Consider the following 17,112-nt stretch of genomic DNA (forward strand, 5'->3'; position numbering starts at 1 on the left):
ATGGCAGGAGACAGGAAGTCACCCATACAATCACTGAGAGGAGACAGGTTCCCGCACATCCCTTAGCCCAGGCTACAGGCAGGGTGGCAGTTCCATTGGGTCCACTCATGGCTCTGAGATGACCAGGGCCATCAGAAGGCCTGGTCAGCCTGGAGCTGCAGACCAGGCCGAAAGGGACCACCGGGGTAGGACCCGAACCCCAGGGTTGTCTGCACACTCCTGTGCGCACAGGTACACATGTATGCCGGTTCCTCTCCCTAGAGCTGCAGAATGGAAGCAGCAGTAGTGGGGGAAGCCCCTGCAGTCACAGAGGGGTCTCCCCCAAGCCCAGGCAGACAGCAACATGGGGAATGCCACAGAGCTGCACCTTCCAGAACAGCCGATGGAAGGGCTACTCCCCCTTGCAGAAGTCCAGGGATTGTTCTCAACCTGGTCTAGAACTCCTTCCTCTCCTGTTGCCCAAGGTTTCTCCCTGGCTTCTGGCTGGGTTGGGCTAGTGGACAGAGCCAAGAGCACGACTGGGGAGAACAAAGGTCCTCCCAACAGGCTGCCATGGCTCCCCTGCTCAAGGCCACGGCTCTCCATGCGTCCCCCTTCTGGGGCAGCAGCGGCTGGAAACAGTCCTTTGATCCAGCTCTGTTCCGGTCGGGTGGTCTGTGTGAGCCTTGTGTGAGCCTGTGTGTTGTCGCTGGAACCTGCAGTAGCCTGCAATGCTCTACACAAACCACATCTCAGCCCTCCCCAGCCCTGCAGCCCACACCTGCCTCTCGGCTCCCCAGCCAGGGTTCCCGCCGCAACTCTCCCCTCAGCCCTCCCTTACGCACTCAGCTTTCCAAAGTCCCTTCTTCGCTCTCACCACAGGGCCCTTGCATGTTTCATCAGTTGCCTGTGTCTGGATCCTTTCTCCAAACTTCAGCATCCCCCTCCTCTAGTGGGGAGACCCTCTTCTCCTATTTCCCACCCCCTCAAAGAACCACGGACCTCTCTGGGCATAAATCCTCATATTTTAAATTTTGTAGTCCCTTGAATATTATCATTACCTCCTCCACTATAAAACGCTTCAAAGCTGAGATTGGGTTTGTTTTTGCTCCATTTTATCCCTGGAGTCTGTTTTGGCATATAAAGGTGCTCACTACATGTTTTTTAAACAAACACAGGAAAGAGCTGAAAATCTGTTCCCATTTTACATCCCTGTAGGAAATCAGAAACTGGGTGTGTCCTCAGCTAGAGCGCAGATGCTTTCTACAAATAGATGGCAATATGCACACGTGGACACACGCCCAATCTCCTGCCAACGGGCACCAATGCATCAACACACATGCTGATGCACACGCAAAAAATGCAAGGGCACACGCTTACGCACACACAGGGAACCCTGCCAAGCATGGAGATACGCGCGCAGGCAAGAGAAGTGCTCCCAAGGCGGACGTCTGCCACCCTGAGCTCATTAAAGCCAGCTAAATATAGCCCGTCTGCAGCTGCACTCAGCAAGCTGCCCACACAGGCCAGGAAAAGACACCGGTATCCAGGCAGAGGAGTGGGGAGGCCAGCCACGGGCAAGGGGCCATGCACATCACGGCTGTGCAGGATCCTTCCCAGAGACCACCGGCAGTGGGGCAGTGGGCCTGCAGGAACCAGGAGCTGTTGCTCCCCAAGCCGGCCCCAACCCCATCACCCCGCCCCCCGTGAGGCAGGTTGTAAGGTCAATCCACATCCTCCCAAGGGGGAGGGCTGAGGCCAAGCTGGCCACATCCTCTGTCTGAGCCAAGGACCGAGCTCAGTCCAGGATCGGGGCCGGAGTTGCCCAGAGATAGATCGGGGCTCAGCTGGTGCAGGATGAAGAGAAAAGATCAACCTGGGAGCAGACTCAGGGCGCAATCTGGGCCACTGTCAGGGCTCTGCCCACAGATCATCCCACTGCAATGAGCAGACATGGCTGAGGGCAGACCCTCCCGATACCTGCAACGCCCCCAGCCCCATCAACAGTGTGCAAGCCACCTGGTAGCCAGCACGAGTTCAGGTTCCCTGGGTCAAGGCTCTGTATCAGTCATGGGGCCTGGGGCCAACACCGAGGACCCTGCCAGGCTTGTCCACCTGCTGCACAGTCTACTCCCCTTCCTGTGTGGGCATGGGGACAGGAAGCTGCTCTTGTTTCCATTTCCCATCCTGTGCACATCCTGGATTCCAAGGGTTGGAGGGTGGGCAGGAAAGCAGCTTCGTCAGGGGTTACAGGGAGCCCAGGGCACCTGCTCAAGTGCCTGAATCACGAGATAGAGAGAGAGAGAAACCTCAGAACTAGGACTGAGCCCTTCAGGTGGGGCTGAGAGAGGGGCAGGGCTTGAGCACCTCCAAAGGAAAGACACACTTGGGGGCAGCTTGGTGTTCTCCCTGTGACACGGTTTCATGGCTCCACAAGGGACCAACAGTGTGGCCTGGGCAGTGCTAGGTACCCTGCAGCACTGCTGCGACTTGCAGGGGTGCCCTTGCCATGTTTCAGGGGAGAGGGGCCCCGCTCCGACCATGGGAAGGAACCAGATGGAGGCTGAGAGCAAGGAGCCTCTGTCTCGACTCTCAGCCTCTCCTAAGGGGATGGACAATTCAGCAGCAAGGGTTGGGTCCTGGGGTGGCCTCGATCCAGCACCTGCTGCTGTCTGGGTGACAAGTGGATCAGTGAGAGCTGAGGCCAACAGCCTCTAGGACCAAGTCTTTCCCATTGTGCGCTGTGGAAGAGGGTCACCGGAGGGGGCACCAGGCTTTGCAGTCAGCCCATGAGAAGCCTGGGATTCCAAGTCCTCTCACGGTCAGCATGCACAGCAAAATGAAGAGGAGAGGGGGCAGGGCAGTTGAGGACATGGGGGTGGCGAGGAGTAGGTGGGGAAACAACAAGTGGGATGGCAATATTGGAGCTGGATGGTGGGAGGGCGAGCAAAGGTCATACTCGGCTCCTGTGCAGTCCTGGATGCCCAACAGGAAGACTGGAGGCGGGGAGGCCAGTGTGTAGGAGGACGCAGCTATCCTGGGCAGGGAAGGGACAGGACAGGGATCTTTAGGGCCTGGCCTGATAGCTACATTGCTGGAAGGAGGCAGAGGGTTGCTGTTGGAAGTGGTAGACTGGGCCCAGGATCGGGGCAGACAGGGAGAGTCTAGAAGGATCCCGGGAGGGCCCTGTCCACGTGGATGGAAGGAGGGCATTTGGGGAGGATGGCGCCAAATACCCAGGCTCCACCCAGCACGGCGCCAGGTGGGCAGGAAGGTATACTAACAGTGAGGCGACACTGAGAGACTGGGCAAAGCAAGCTATCAGATGAAGGGGGCAGCAAGAGAAAACCAGAGCCCACTAGAAGATCAGTGCCTCCAGGTGCAAATGGATACAAAGCTGGGCCCCAGGCAGGAGACTGCCCAGCAGGTCCCCACCTCTCAGCCCAAGGTCCTCCCTCTCCTCTCCACTGGCTAACCCCCTCTTCCCACAGCACTTCCCTAGGCTGTCTCCAGCTTGTCCCAATTCCAGGCCCGCAACGAGGTGGCCAAGCTCAGTCCTGTCACAGTATGGACTGCAGGATGCACGGCCCAGGGCCTTACTGCCCCGCACACACCACACTGGAATGGCCCTGTGCCCTGTGAGCAGCTCTGCTGTTTCAGGGAGAGGACTGTGTGACATGACACACAAGGTGTACCAAGAACCCCCATGGCACCACAGTGTCCAGGCTGCCCAAGAGGACGAGACTTCGCCCTCATACTGGCACCATTGGGTGCCAGCTGCCAGGGTCCCTCTGCTGCCAGTTGCAGCTACACACTGGGTGTGCACCTGGCAATTCATGTGGTGCATGTTGCGTCCATGATCCCCACCACAGCCATACAAGTGGACAGCGCAGTACACTGAGGCTCAGAGTTGTTAACCCAGACACCAACCACAGGGGCAGAGCGTCCACCCCAGGCCAACAGCATCATCTCGGCATTTCCGGACCTCTCCTCCAGGGCGCCTCCCACTGGCACAGGAAACGCCAGGGCCGACTAAGCCCAGGGATGCACATTCCAAGCAGAAAGGCGCATTATCAACGGGAGGCATTGCAGTTACGGGTTTCAAAATCAGGTCACTGGAGTTTGTGTTGCCAGTTTTGAATTAAAAATAAACAAATGCATTGGCATCAATTATCACCATCGTTTCATAAAAGGGAGAATATTTTAATGCCAAAAAAGCAGGCCTCTTAATGGAATGCATTCAGGGAAAAGGGAAAAGGGCCTCTTAGGGTGCTGTCCTCACACCTCAAAACTGGGGGGTTTAGACTGAGCAATCACTGGCTCAGACAACCTCCAAGGTTCCCCTGACAGCTCCAAGTTTTTGTTATTCTGCACTGGAGGAAAAAATGTGTATGTGTGTGTGTGTGTGTTTGTACCTTTGAGGAGCAGAATTTGATGACAACAGCTTTGGCCATACAATTCATGATGTGGGGGAAGGAGATTTGACTTCTACACAAACCATGATTTTTCCAGCCTGGTGGGGAAGACCCTCAACACCTCCTTGCTTCTACTGAGACCACGGGAAAAGGCGCCGCAGCCACACCAAGAGGCCAGATCTGTGTCCCCTGTGGTCTGCTCTCTCTAGAACTTTCCTTTCTTCTTGGGTCCGGTGCGATAGCGTAATGGTTAAGGTCCTCGCCTTCAATGTGCCAGGATCCCAGATGGGCGCCAGTTCTAATCCTGGCATCTCTGCTTCCCCATCCAACTCCCTGCTTGTGGCCTGGGAAGGCAGTCAAGGACAGCCCAAAGCCTTGGGACCCTGCACCTGCGTGGGAGACCCGGAAAGAAGTTCCTGGCTCCTGGTTTGGGATCGGCACAGCACCAGCTGTCGCAGCCACTTGGGGAGTGAATTATAGGATGGAAGATCTTCCTCTCTGTATATCTGACTTTCCAATAAAATAAATAAATCTTAAAAAAAAAAAAAAAGAAAAGAACTTCTTCCTGCAGCCCTAGGACCTGAGGCTGCCTTCTGAGGCTCATCGTGCATTTTACATTATGACATTTTAACATTCTGGAACCTTCCTTGGACAGGGAGAGACTGGGATGATGAACAACTTACTGGTGCAAACCACTCGCTCTGCTCCCATCACCTCCTTACCTGGCTTAGCTGATGTCCCCCTGCACATGGCCCACACAGAGCCCCACCTGGAATGGACAGAGGTCTCTCTGCCACTGTTCAAGCTCAACCACACTGCCTGACTTCTCCCCTACCAGCTCCAAGGGAGGCTGTGTCCTCACGCTCTGGCTTCTGTCCCCTCACTAGCTCTGCTGACCGTCCCAGTGGCCCTGTGTGGCATACTGGGCACAGCCCCTCCTCTTCGATAGCATTAGTCTCGGCATCATCACTCACCTGCACACATTAAAACTCCACGGGTACCTTCTAGCCCAGCTTGCCCCCATGCAAAACCCAGTAAACAGCTGCTCCTCTCCTGTAGCCCTGCCCTTCCTCTCACCTGAGCCTTGCGGGGTGTCCCTGAAGGACACGCTCCCAGCCCCTAAATGCTCTGTCTAAACTGCCTGAATGTCACCGCTACTGCAGGATGTCAGGGGGCCAGTGCACCTGCCCAGGGTTGGACCCCGGCAGTGGGAAGACCGCTGATGCAGGTTGCTGCTGATCTGGGCTCAGCATTAGACAGAGCTACAAGAGCTGCCAGCAATGGCTTCAAGCTGGAACCAGGGCAGCCGGGAACACCTGACCGGAACCCCAGGGAGCCGTAACCACAGATCAGAAAGGCAGGAGGAAGGGGAGCCCTGAGTGTACCCTCACCCAAGGACACACATACACATACACACACACACACACAGAGTTCCATGGGAGACTCAGAAATCAGCCCCACGGCAGCAGGCTTTACAGGGATGGCTCACTCACATGTGGGTAGATGGAGGGTAGTGATAAGGACTGGAAGTGGACGCAGCCTGGAGCAGTGACCACTGGCTCAGGCATCATCGCACCATCTGGGCTTCCTGGAAGGTGTGTGGCCCAGAGGTAACGGTGACCCAGACCGACCAGGACTTGCTCCCCGCCTGTCCATCCCTATCCTCCTTTTCTGTCCACAAACGAGGCACACTCCCCAGGTGTTTCACAGTCCCATCTGCTCTGCTGGGCCACCTGCTGGGGCCTGTGACCTCACACCCCTTGCCTGTACTTTGTGACACCTGAGCTGCCCAGTGTGGGGTGACTCAGGGGCCTGTAGGGGTAGGGAGGGCTTGGCTCCTGGGGTAGAGAGTGGCCCAACCCAGGCTGAGTGGACCTAAGACCTTCGGGTCCTACTTGCAGGCAGATGGCGGTGATGCTACCCTCATCGGAGCTCTGAGTGCTTGAGAGGGACCCCGGCCTGGGGAGTGCGGCCCAGCAGCGAAGAGATCAGACCCTGGGAGGTGTGTGGGGGGGTGGTTACTTACGCTGTTTCTCTTGCAAGACGCTGGATGTACACGGCGCAGTTCCCTCTCCTGCAGGAAGAAAAGAGACATCAGCAGGCCACACCCCCAGCCATGCACCAGACGCTGATGCCTGCCCAGGGTTCTGCCCCTCCTCTCCAGCTGCCCCCAACCCACGATCCTCGCTTTGCAAGACACAGCAGGGCCCCGTGTGATCAGTCACTGGGTGCAGACTGACCTGACTCCTCTGTTTCTCACCGGCCTTTCCAGCCCACTTCTCTTCCTACTTCAGAAAAGCAGCTGCCACTGCGGCAGGCACCTTCTCCGAGCACTCACTGTCTCCCCAGGCCAGGCCTGACACCATGGCCACAAGGCTGCGGCACCACCGCCATCTCTAGTCTGAACCGCATGAAGTCCTGGCTCACAGTGTCTGCCGCCTCCTAGATGCTTCCAGGGATCTCAGTGAGGCTGCACATCCTGAGCAAGTCCGAGTCTCCCCCCAAACTCTGCAACTTCTCCCCAGGGAGAGAAAGGGCTGGAAGGCATGGACCCCTCCAGCCCTGGGACAGTCCCTCGGGCGTGTCCCCTGTGACCGCCAAGGGAGCTCAGTCCAGGACACTCCTCCCTTTCCCCTGCTAGCCTCCAGCGTCTGCTGAACTACACCTTTCCCGGCCACACGCCTGTATTCTTGCAGCCCCACCCAAGGGCTGTCACCCAGAAGCACTTGTGTCCCCACCTGTTTGAGCCCAGGGTCCCCAAGTGCTCTCACAGTGATGTGGGAGTCTAGAGGCTGGAAATGCACACCAAGCTCCCTCTGACCTGCTGTGTGACCTGAGGCATAATACTCTCCCTCTCTGATCCTTCATTAAAAAATTTTTTTTATTTTCATCAGAAAGGCAAATTTACAGAGAGAAGAAAATACAGAGAGAAAGAGCTTCCATCTGCTAGTTCACTCCCCAAGTGGCTGTAATGGCCAGATTGAAGCCAGATTGAAGTCTGAGCCAATCTGAAGCCAGGAGCTTCTTCTGGGTCTCCCATGTGGATGCAGGGTCCCAAGGATCTGGGCCATCCTCCACTCCTTTTTCAGGCCACAAGCAGGGAGCTGGGTGAGAAGTGGAGCAACTGGGACATGAACCAGTACCCATATGGGATCCAGGAGTTTGCACTGAGCCATAGCGCCGGGCCCTCTGGTCCTTACTCAAACATGACAGTGCCAGACTAGAGTTCCTGAGGGACCCTCCAGTTACTGCATTGTTCCTAAACACCCAGTTCGAATGCCAGGTCTTCCTGCATCTGGGTACCTTGTGACATCGGCGCCACATGCCTGCATCTGGTGCTGGGACCAGCCTCAGCAGGTCGCCGTCAACAGTGAATGATGACTGTGTGGAAAGTCGGCTGAACACAAACAGGCACACAATAAGCATTCAGTGAGTGAGGACTTCTTAGTGTTGCTTTATTTGCTTATTTACCCTTTAACAATTGGCCCGAGACCTTGTCCCTGGTTTTCACCATGATGCCAGGCGCAACCAACAGGTCTGGACCAATGGTAGGACTGTGTGCTAGCTTGCAGGTTTCAGAATTGGTGACACAGTAGAGGCCTGGGTGTCCTGGGGGAGTGGCCTTACCAGTGTGCAGTGGCTGCAGGCTGTCTCTCAAAGCAAGAGCACCCAGGGTGCAGGTGGGAACAGGGAATGGGCGAGCATCTGATGTACAGCTAAGAGGCACAGACTGGCATGGCAAGAGGCCACTGGTTGTGGCCCCTGGAACTCCCTGGCACCCAGCGGAAGCAGCTTCTGCCACAGCATGGATGAAGATACACATTCAAGAAACACCTTCTGCCAGCAAAGCGCGCTGCAGGGAGCCATGGGGTGTGGAAGGAGTAGCAGGGTGTGGGTGTTAAGAGCTGAGAACACCTGTGCACAGTGTAAGGCGTGGCTAACAGCGGGAGAGGCACAGATGGTAATGAGAGGAAGGGGGAAGACTCACTTTACCCAAAGGACCCCGAACAGGAAATGTGACCCCTATTACAAACGTAAAGACTGAGACCCGGACAAGTGGGGGACCTACAAGCTCTCCCCACCCCAAGTCTCCTGACTTATTCGCTACACACCAAACCAGCCCATGACTAACAGTGCCCAGGTCAGAAGGGAAATGCAGGGGTCCTTGTTCAAGCAGCAAGAAAAGAGGCCGATGTTGCAGCATGTTAAGTGAACATTTGCAGTGCCAGCCTCACATATCTGAGCCCCAGTTAAAGAACCGGCTGCTCCACTTCTGACCAATCCCTACCAATGTGCCTGGGCAGCAGGACATGGCCCAAGTGCTTGGGCCTCTGTTACCCATGTGGGAGACTCGGATGGAGTTCCTGGCTCTGGGCTTCGACCTAGTCCAGCCCCAGATGTCATCAGCATCTAGGAAGTGAACCAAGGATGGGAGAGCTCTCTCTCTGCCTTTCAAATAAACAAATTAAATATATATATATAACACATTTTTATATATTATATATATATTTATTTATATATTTTTATGTATAGGCTTGAACATAAAATTATTGCCCATTAAGAATCATAAACCCCAAAGCCAGGAACCCATGAAGCACTGATCACAAGCCCCGACTACAGTGCAAGTGCCTCCTGCCTTTTTCGGGCACCACCTCTGTGCCAGGCTCCGAGCGCAGGAAGGGATGAGCCAAAGGCCGGGCCAGGTCTGAGTCATCCCTCCGTGTTCTATCGCCATGCCTGGAGTAGCTGCTCACCCGCACTGGGGAGGAGACACGGATCCCATTTGGTCCTGTCATTGCCAGAGTGTAAACAGGACTGTTAGCCTTGGCAGGATTTCTGTAGGCGAGGATGCCTAGGAGGAATGTGGGCAAGGAGGTGCGTGCTGGGCTGCTGGTGGGAGGGGAGAGAGCGAGAGCACAGGAAGAAGGGGCAGGGCGTGGGGGCGGAGCCAGGTGTTCCACAAGAGAACGGAGAACAGACGTTAGCATTAGTGGAGGAGGTCAAAGCCAGGCTCAGGGACTCCTCCAACCTGCCAGGAAGCGGGGGACTTGGATGTGAAGGCCACACCTGGGCGCAGGTGCTCTGTGCTTTAGCCTAGCATTCTCCCACCTGGTCCCTCTGACAGACACCCCATGTCTAGAGAGGGGTCCCAGGCGCAGGGTGGGAAGGCGCTGCTGAGCCCACCAATCCTGGGCAAGAACAGGCCTGCTGTGTGAGGAGGTATCTGTGTTGCCTGGGACCGCAGAAAGCTGCTCTGCCAGCCCAGTTCCATCTTTCTTCAAAGCAGCTGCCAGTGGGGCGAGGAGTCGGCCCTGAACCCCGGCTTCCTGATTAGCAGGCTCCCAGGATGGAGGCAATTAACCAGATGTGCAGCTGGCTCAGCTGCCACCTAAATGAGACCCCACTTGGCCCGCAGCTTGGCAGGGCCCCTGGGTCCTCCCGACAGTCTTGCGGCAGCTAGAGCTTGCTTCAAGCGCAGAGGCTGCCAGGAGCACCTGTGAACAGTCTGGCCTGTACCAAGAGAGTTGGCTGTCAGCAGGGGCAATTCCTGGTAGCCACACCCCGGGATGGAGGCCCGTTCCACACGGCCCTGGGAGCCTGAGCTGCCGCATCTCCTCCAAGAAAGTCCTGGCAAAAATGCTAGTGATTTCCTAAGTGGTCTGTGCATCGCCTCCTCCCAATTCCCTCCTGACAAACTGCAAGCCCAAGCAAGCAAAATACAGGGCTAGGGATGAGACATCACCTTTGACAGATGCCTGGGATACTGATGGGAGGAGGTGACATGGGGAGGGAGGGGATGATGACATGGGGGAAGGAGGGACCCCAGATGGATAGTTGGACAAGGCCTTAGAGAAAAGAAAGCATTGGGAACCCTCCAGGGGCAGTCTCGGGGACAGCAAGAGCCGGGTCTGGCCTGGGGGCTGTCCACTTCCATGGGCAGCTCGTGAAGCAAGGCTGAGAAGAAGAGAGCTGCCCACAGTCCCGTGCAGAGGTACGGGTACCAAATGCAGCACCCTTTTGCGCATCAGGTCAGGATCCAAGGTCATTGCCTCTGCCAGGGCCCCTGAAAAAGCACGGCCCAACTTTGGCCCCACTGCTCATTCCCTGGCCCCTTTCACTGTCCTCCACACGGGCTTCCTGAATGATCTTAGTAAACAGTGGTCCTTTGTTCCCCGCCTGAAATCCAACCATGGCTCCCCAAGGCCGCATTCAGCCTGGCATTCAAGGCCATGTTCAGCCTGGCATTCAAAGCCTTCGACTGCAACTTTCCCACCCCTACCCATTCTTGGACACCTTCTCATCCTTTTCCATCTCCAGCCCAGTGTCACCCCCACCTCCCATGTTAACCTCAGGACAGGTGAGATGCACGTGGCACCTGAATCTCCCTGTCTTCTTGTCCCTGCCCCCATGTCTTTATGTATCACTCCCTGCTTGGCCTGTCCTCTTTAACCCCTCATGTCTCAGCTCCTGAGCCACATCCCCTGCTGCGCCTCTGCACAAGGGTCCCCCACTCATCAGGGCCATCAGCTCACCATCACCACCCAACCCCCACTCTGAGTTGCCCATGTGTCTGTCTCCTGCAGACATGAAGCAAGTATCAGCCGCGGGCACAGAAAGGGAACAGACTCATTTGTCCAGAGGCGCAGCTGTGAACTGGACAGGGTGTGGTGGGCATGGAGCCACTTAGCTGCACTGGGCATGAGGGAAAGAGCCTCAGGTAAAAGCGGGGCTTTCTTGGAGAACTGTACAAATTCAGGGGGCTGTGCAGCAATTCAGCAGGGAGCAGGACAATAGCAGGGAGCCCCAGGGAGGCTCGGCAAGTGCCATTGCCCCCTGCCCCGCCATAGCCATTTCGCTGAAATACAGAGGAATGGATGAGCAGGAGCCGTGGCCCAGAAGCCATGACCTTCAGAAACTACCTTGGATAGTGACAGGGTTGAGCAGCGGTCTGAGGACACTGTCACTTCAGAAGTCTCATGGTGGGCTACATAGCCAGCATTTTGTTTTTGGAGATTTGTTTGTTCATTTGAAGGGCAAAGTGACAGCAAGCGGGAGAAAGAGAGAGGAGGATAGCTTCTGTCTGCTGAGTCACTCCCCCAGAATGGTCATGATGGCTGGGGTTAGACCAAGCCAAAGCCAGGAGCCTGGAACTCCATCCTGGTCTCATGTGGGTGGCAGAGACTCAAGCACCTGAGCCAACATCTACCACTTCCCAGGCATATTGGCAGGAAGCTGGATTGGAAACAGAGCAGCCAGGACTCCAACCACCAGGTCAACGTGAGAGGACAACACTGCAAGTGGCCGCTTACCCACCTGAGCTGCCCCAGTGGGATTGCATAAAGATCACCAACTGACCATAAGGTCCAGCCTTTCCCTTCCCCCCTCCCCCACAGCACTAGAGAATAGCATGGATCATTTTTATCGAAATGAGTCTTCAGGAGCCATGTAAAATAAGGAATACCTTTAGCAGAACAAAACTGAGTGGGGATGGGGGTCAGATGGGGCAGGGAGAAGGAGGAATGTGGGGGAGCATGAGCAACATTCCGTTAGGGTAGAAAGCAGAGAGATCTGTCGGAAAGAGGTCGGATGGGCTACATAACTTGCAAGACCCAGGGCAGCCGGAAAAGGCAAGGATTTGCGGCTTAGAATGAAGGCAGGCTCTCAGGATGGCAACAACTAGATGCAACGTTTCTTTTCAGGGGCAGACTTGTGGGACCTGCCAAGGCCAAATGATCCAAAAGCCTGCCCAGGGGAGAGGAAGCTGAGTGATGGGAAGGGAGGGTGTGGCCAGAGTACTTGCAGTTCAGAAGGACCAGAAGGCTCAAGGGGGGAGATACATGTGCAAAGCAAGCTTCTGTGGCTATCAGGGCTTCCATAGTACAGGAGCCAGGGGCTTTGGTCCTTTCCTGACCCCTGCTTATACCAAGCAAAGACATCTGTCCCCAAGTGTGGGGACAGAATCTCGGAGGAATAGGACACTATGGGTTGGGGAAGGCTGAAAATAACCCAAGAGGCGTAAGCTAGAAGCTACTGGATCAACTTCCCCAGCGCTGTTTCCTACCTTCCCCCATAATTAGATAGCAGCAGGTGCACACAGCAGATCGCATTGCTCAGCAATAGGCTAACAGGGAGCTGTCCATACAAAGTGGAGCACACGTCCAAACATCACCAAATACTGGAGGGGAGCCAGCACTGTGGGAGACAGGCGGCAAACTCAGCGACAGGAGGCAGAGAACACAAGGCAACGGACACGTGCCTCCCTGGGACCAAGTGCACAAGGCAACAGACACGTGCTTGCCTGGGACCGAGTGCACAAGCAATGGACACGTGCCTCCCTGGGACCGAGTGAGCGTCACACTCATTCCCGATTCTGTAATGTCAAAGTGCTTTGGAGTCAGGTAGAGGCCTGGTGAATGCAGCCCCTCAGAGGTCAGCAGATTCAATGGGTTCTGCTGGGGCTCTGCCACTCCCATTTCTACAAGTTCCCAGGTGGGAGGCACACATCCCGATACAAGGCATAAACCAGAGGTGCGGGCGAAGAACAGGGAGATGCAGCTATTTGGAAAGCTGAAGGCAGGAGATCGACCATGGGTTTCCAGGCAGTGCCTGCTTCTTGCCAACAAGAGCGTGGCCTTGTTGCACGAAGTTTGCTTGAAGGCCAAGAAGAAGCATGACTGGAAATTGCTACTCAGGTGACAGCTCATAGACCCTCAGCACAAATTGTTCTGGAAGAGTATAAGAGATTGACGACATATGTGTCAAGGACCAAGAGGAATGTATCCCAGGAATGCAAGGTTATTCGGTTTATTAAAATGAATCAGACTGGTCAAATAAAAGGAAATCACATTAGCATCTCAAAAAATACACAGAAAAAGCTTTTGGCAAAAAAAAAAAAAAACCCACACTTTTTCCTGAATAAAATAAAGTTATAAAACAAAAGCACTCCAACAAACTAGGAGTAAGACCAGACATAGGACAACTACAGGAAACTCAGCTGCTAACAGCATAATCATTGGTGAGGAGCCGAGAACTTGGACCTTGAGTTCGGAGCAGAACAAGACGTCATCCAGTGTTGTTTGGGAGGGTGCGGTTGGGGAAAGTAGGCGGCACAAAGAAATAAAAGGTGTCCAGTGGGGAAGGAAGAAGTAAAACCATGGCCATTTGGAGACTCTACGATCTTAGAAAGCTCTGCTAGAATCCCCCCCAAAATGAAAATAAATGAACTCAGCAACATTTCAGAATACAAGGTCAATATAGAAAGATCAACTGTATTTCCACATAACCATCATAAGTAGCCTGAAAATGAAGTCAGGAAAATAGTTCCAGCTGTAATAGACTCAAAAGGAGTAAACTGACTTTTAAGTGTTATGTATTTATTTGTGAGGCAAAGACAGATACACAAAGATCTCCCATCTGCTGTTCATTCTCCAGTGTTGACAACAGCTAGGCTGACCCAGGGCAAGGCCTGGAATCCCACCTAGCTTTCCCATGTGGGAGAAAAAAATTGGAATAGATATTTCTCCAAAGAAGGTAAATGTCCAATAAACCCACAAAAAGGTGCTTAAGAGCATTGGTCACTAGGGAAATAAAAAGTAAAATCACAATTCATTAGAACACGATCCATTAGTAGCATGGCAATAACCACAAAGGCAGGAGGCAGCAGGTGCTGGTGAGGATATGGAAAAATTGGTCCCGTTCACCTTTGTGGTGGGAGTGGCCAGAGAATACAGCTACTTGGGGAAAGAACTGGACAGTTTCTCAAAAAGTTGACGAGAATTACCATAAGATACAGTAGCTCCACACCCAAGAGAACTGAAAACACGTCCACCAAAAGCTTGTCTGAACACTTAGCGCTAGCAGCACCCATCACAGCCAAAGGGTGCAAGCCACTCAGATGTCCATCAGTGGGTGATTGATGTACAAAACACAGCGTGTCCATTCACAGAATCATATCACGCAGCCACCAAGAGCAGTGACACGCTGACTCGCACTAGCACGTGGATGAATCTCAAAACCATTATGCAAAGGGCAACGAATCAGACACAAAAGCCGTGTACTGCTTGATTCCATTGACAAGAATTTCCAGAATAGGGAGTGACCGGTACCAGGGATGGGGTTTCCTTTTGAAGTGATTTAGAAATTTTGAAAAAGAATTTTCTGGAGCCAGATAACAGTGATGGTTTTGTCACAATATGAACACACTGAAACCAATGATGTGCACACTTTACCAGGGTAAGTTTTTAGGCCATGTGAATTATAACTCCCTTTTGCAAAAATTTGGGCAAGTGGTCACAGCAGCTACATGCCACCTTCAATAGGTGCCACCTTCAAACTGGAGATGGCTGCACCCTGTGTCCTGATCTCGCTCATGATCTCTGTCCAGTGTGTGTCTGTTTCCACTCATCTCTCACTTGCCAGGAGACTGAAAGTGAGGGAGACTTTCAAAAACCAGAATAGACCCAGGGTCTCCATGAGGCAGTGTCAGGTGTCATGTGGAAATCAGAGCCTGTGGAAATGGAGAACTGTTTAAGGAAACACACCGAAGCTCCAGTGGAATGGAAACAGCCCGTGAAAGCAAAGGGGCTGAGCATTGGGTCAGAGCCAAAGCATAGGAGTGGAAATCAAAACATTCATGGAAGGGACGGGCATTGGGGTGCAGTGGGCCCAACCTCGGGGTGGGACACTCTCATCCCCTGTTGGAGCATCAGTTCAAGTTCTCACTGCTCTATTTCCAAACCAACTCCCTGCTAATGCACCCAGGAGGCAGCTGATGACGGCCCCTGCCTCCCTCAGAGGAGATCCAGATGGAATTCCTGAGTCCTGACTTCTATGCTCCTGAGTTCAGGTCCAGCCTTGGCTGCTGCGGCCATTTGGAGAATCAGAGGCTAGAGAATTCTCTCTCTCTCTCTTTCTACCTTTCACATAAGTAGATGCTTCTTTTTAACTCCTGGAAAAAACAAAATTAAAATTTCATGCAAACCTCCCAGGGACTTTTTGAAGCCCCCTCGCAGCATGCCAGGGAAGAGAATCTGAACCAGTGAGCTCCCCGAGTTTGCTTTCAGAGCATGTTCCCGTGTTGCTGGAAGGATCATCTTGCAACCTTGTACCCCAGGGCAGCCAGACCGCGACCGACAATGGACCAGATGTCTACACACAGAGTGTGTAAAGATGCAAACTGCACTCAGCGAGGGCCCCCTTCCTCTGCATCTCAGACACCCCCTCGACCCTCTCTGTAAGAATTTTCACAAACAGCTTCTTGGGGAGACAGGTTCTTTAGGGCGCTACACCTGTCGCTGCGTTCTTGTCGCAGGGAGAAGAATCCCCTGTGTACCTGCTGTCTGGGCCTGGTTATTTGGTGACACTCACGTGAACAGACCCTCAGTGCCTGCTAAGAGGATCAAGAATGAGAACTAAGAGCACCTGCTGAGCAAGGGTCAGAGAAGCCACAGCCTCTGCTGAACATCTGCTGGCTCCGGGAGACAGGATGGGGAGAGAACCGCTTGAAGGGACAAAGCAAGGTAAACTTCACAGCGGTAAACCGGGTACCAGCAGGCGCAGGCTCCACCAGCAACAAAACATCTCACCCTGAAAACAGCTTGCGATTTTTGGCCTTCAAACGCTAAGGACTTCAAAACATAAAGCTTCTGGAAGAAGAACCAACAGGTTACCCACAAACGGATGAGACTCAAAACTGACATCAGGTGTCTCTGACTTCAAGGAAGCCATGGAGGAGCGTCTTCAAAGATAGTGGGGAACATAGGCCACGGACAAAGGCGCATTCAGACGAGAAGGCAAAACAAAGACTCCTTTAGAAAGGCAAGGAATGGGCAAGTTCCTATCCACCGGCCCTTCCTACAGAGCAGATCGGGAGCTAGCCCAGGAGAAAGAGGGAATGATGGAATTCAGGAAGTAACAGGGAGAGTTGATACAGCACGTATTAGCTAATGCAGCTAATATAGTTTTCCTGAATGTAAATCATACTTCAATAAACTTATCTGAAGAGAAAGGAGATGGGAAGGAAGGAAAAAAGGAAGGACACAGGGAGAAGTCTGTGCAAAAAGAAACCAAAAAACGTCCTTTTCAATTGGCAACAGTTTGTACCAACCAGCAGGGCCCAGGTAACTGTGAGAAAAGTAACACTGAAGCAGGGCTGGGTGTTCGGCAGGGAGGTTAAGGTGGCACCTGGGATGCCATCCCACACAAGAGGATCTGGGTTTGAGTCCCGGCTGTACTACTCATCCGACTTTCTCCACTGTCACTGGCGGCAGCAGCTGGTGGCGCGCGTACTTGGGTCTCTACCACCCACAGGGGAGACCTGGGCTGAGTTCCTGGCTTCAGCCTGGCCCAGCCACAGCTGCCACAGGCTCCTGAACAATAAGCAAACAACAATAACAACAAAAAAATAGCTCCTCTCTCTTTCGCTCTCACTCTCCTCCCCTTGCAAGGAAATAAAAGCAGGTAAAAATCTTAGAGAAAAGCAGCAGCTAGCAGACGTCCTTGCCTATTCAGCAACAAGACACGCTGACTGAATCCAGATGCTGCAAGGAAATATGTCTTCAAATGTGAATTACAGATACAGAGAAGGGTTGTATAAGAAGTGTCAGTGTGTCAATAAGAAAGAAAAAAAAAAAACGAAAGGAGAAATCTGCGCTGATACATTTGTTCAGTAGAGAACTTGGCACCCAACTTCTATACATGACATATATGCTTTCAGATT

The 17,112-nt window shown here is 53.6% G+C and overlaps 1 protein-coding gene across 2 annotated transcripts in view; it reads right to left on the bottom strand.

The window, feature by feature from the left end:
* The window catches only part of PITPNM3 (PITPNM family member 3), a 73,093-nt gene that overhangs the window by 26,581 nt on the left and 29,400 nt on the right, over window positions 1–17,112 (bottom strand). For both annotated transcript variants that reach the window (XM_041000573.1, XM_041000574.1), the window contains one exon: window positions 6,421–6,468. In XM_041000573.1, the coding sequence (XP_040856507.1) occupies window positions 6,421–6,468 (48 nt within the window). The remainder of the gene's footprint in view (window positions 1–6,420; window positions 6,469–17,112) is intronic.

This window comes from Ochotona curzoniae, unplaced genomic scaffold (assembly GCF_017591425.1).
Source record: "Ochotona curzoniae isolate NIBS_2020 unplaced genomic scaffold, NIBS_Ocur_1.0 scaffold_2453, whole genome shotgun sequence".
Lineage (NCBI taxonomy): Eukaryota > Metazoa > Chordata > Mammalia > Lagomorpha > Ochotonidae > Ochotona > Ochotona curzoniae.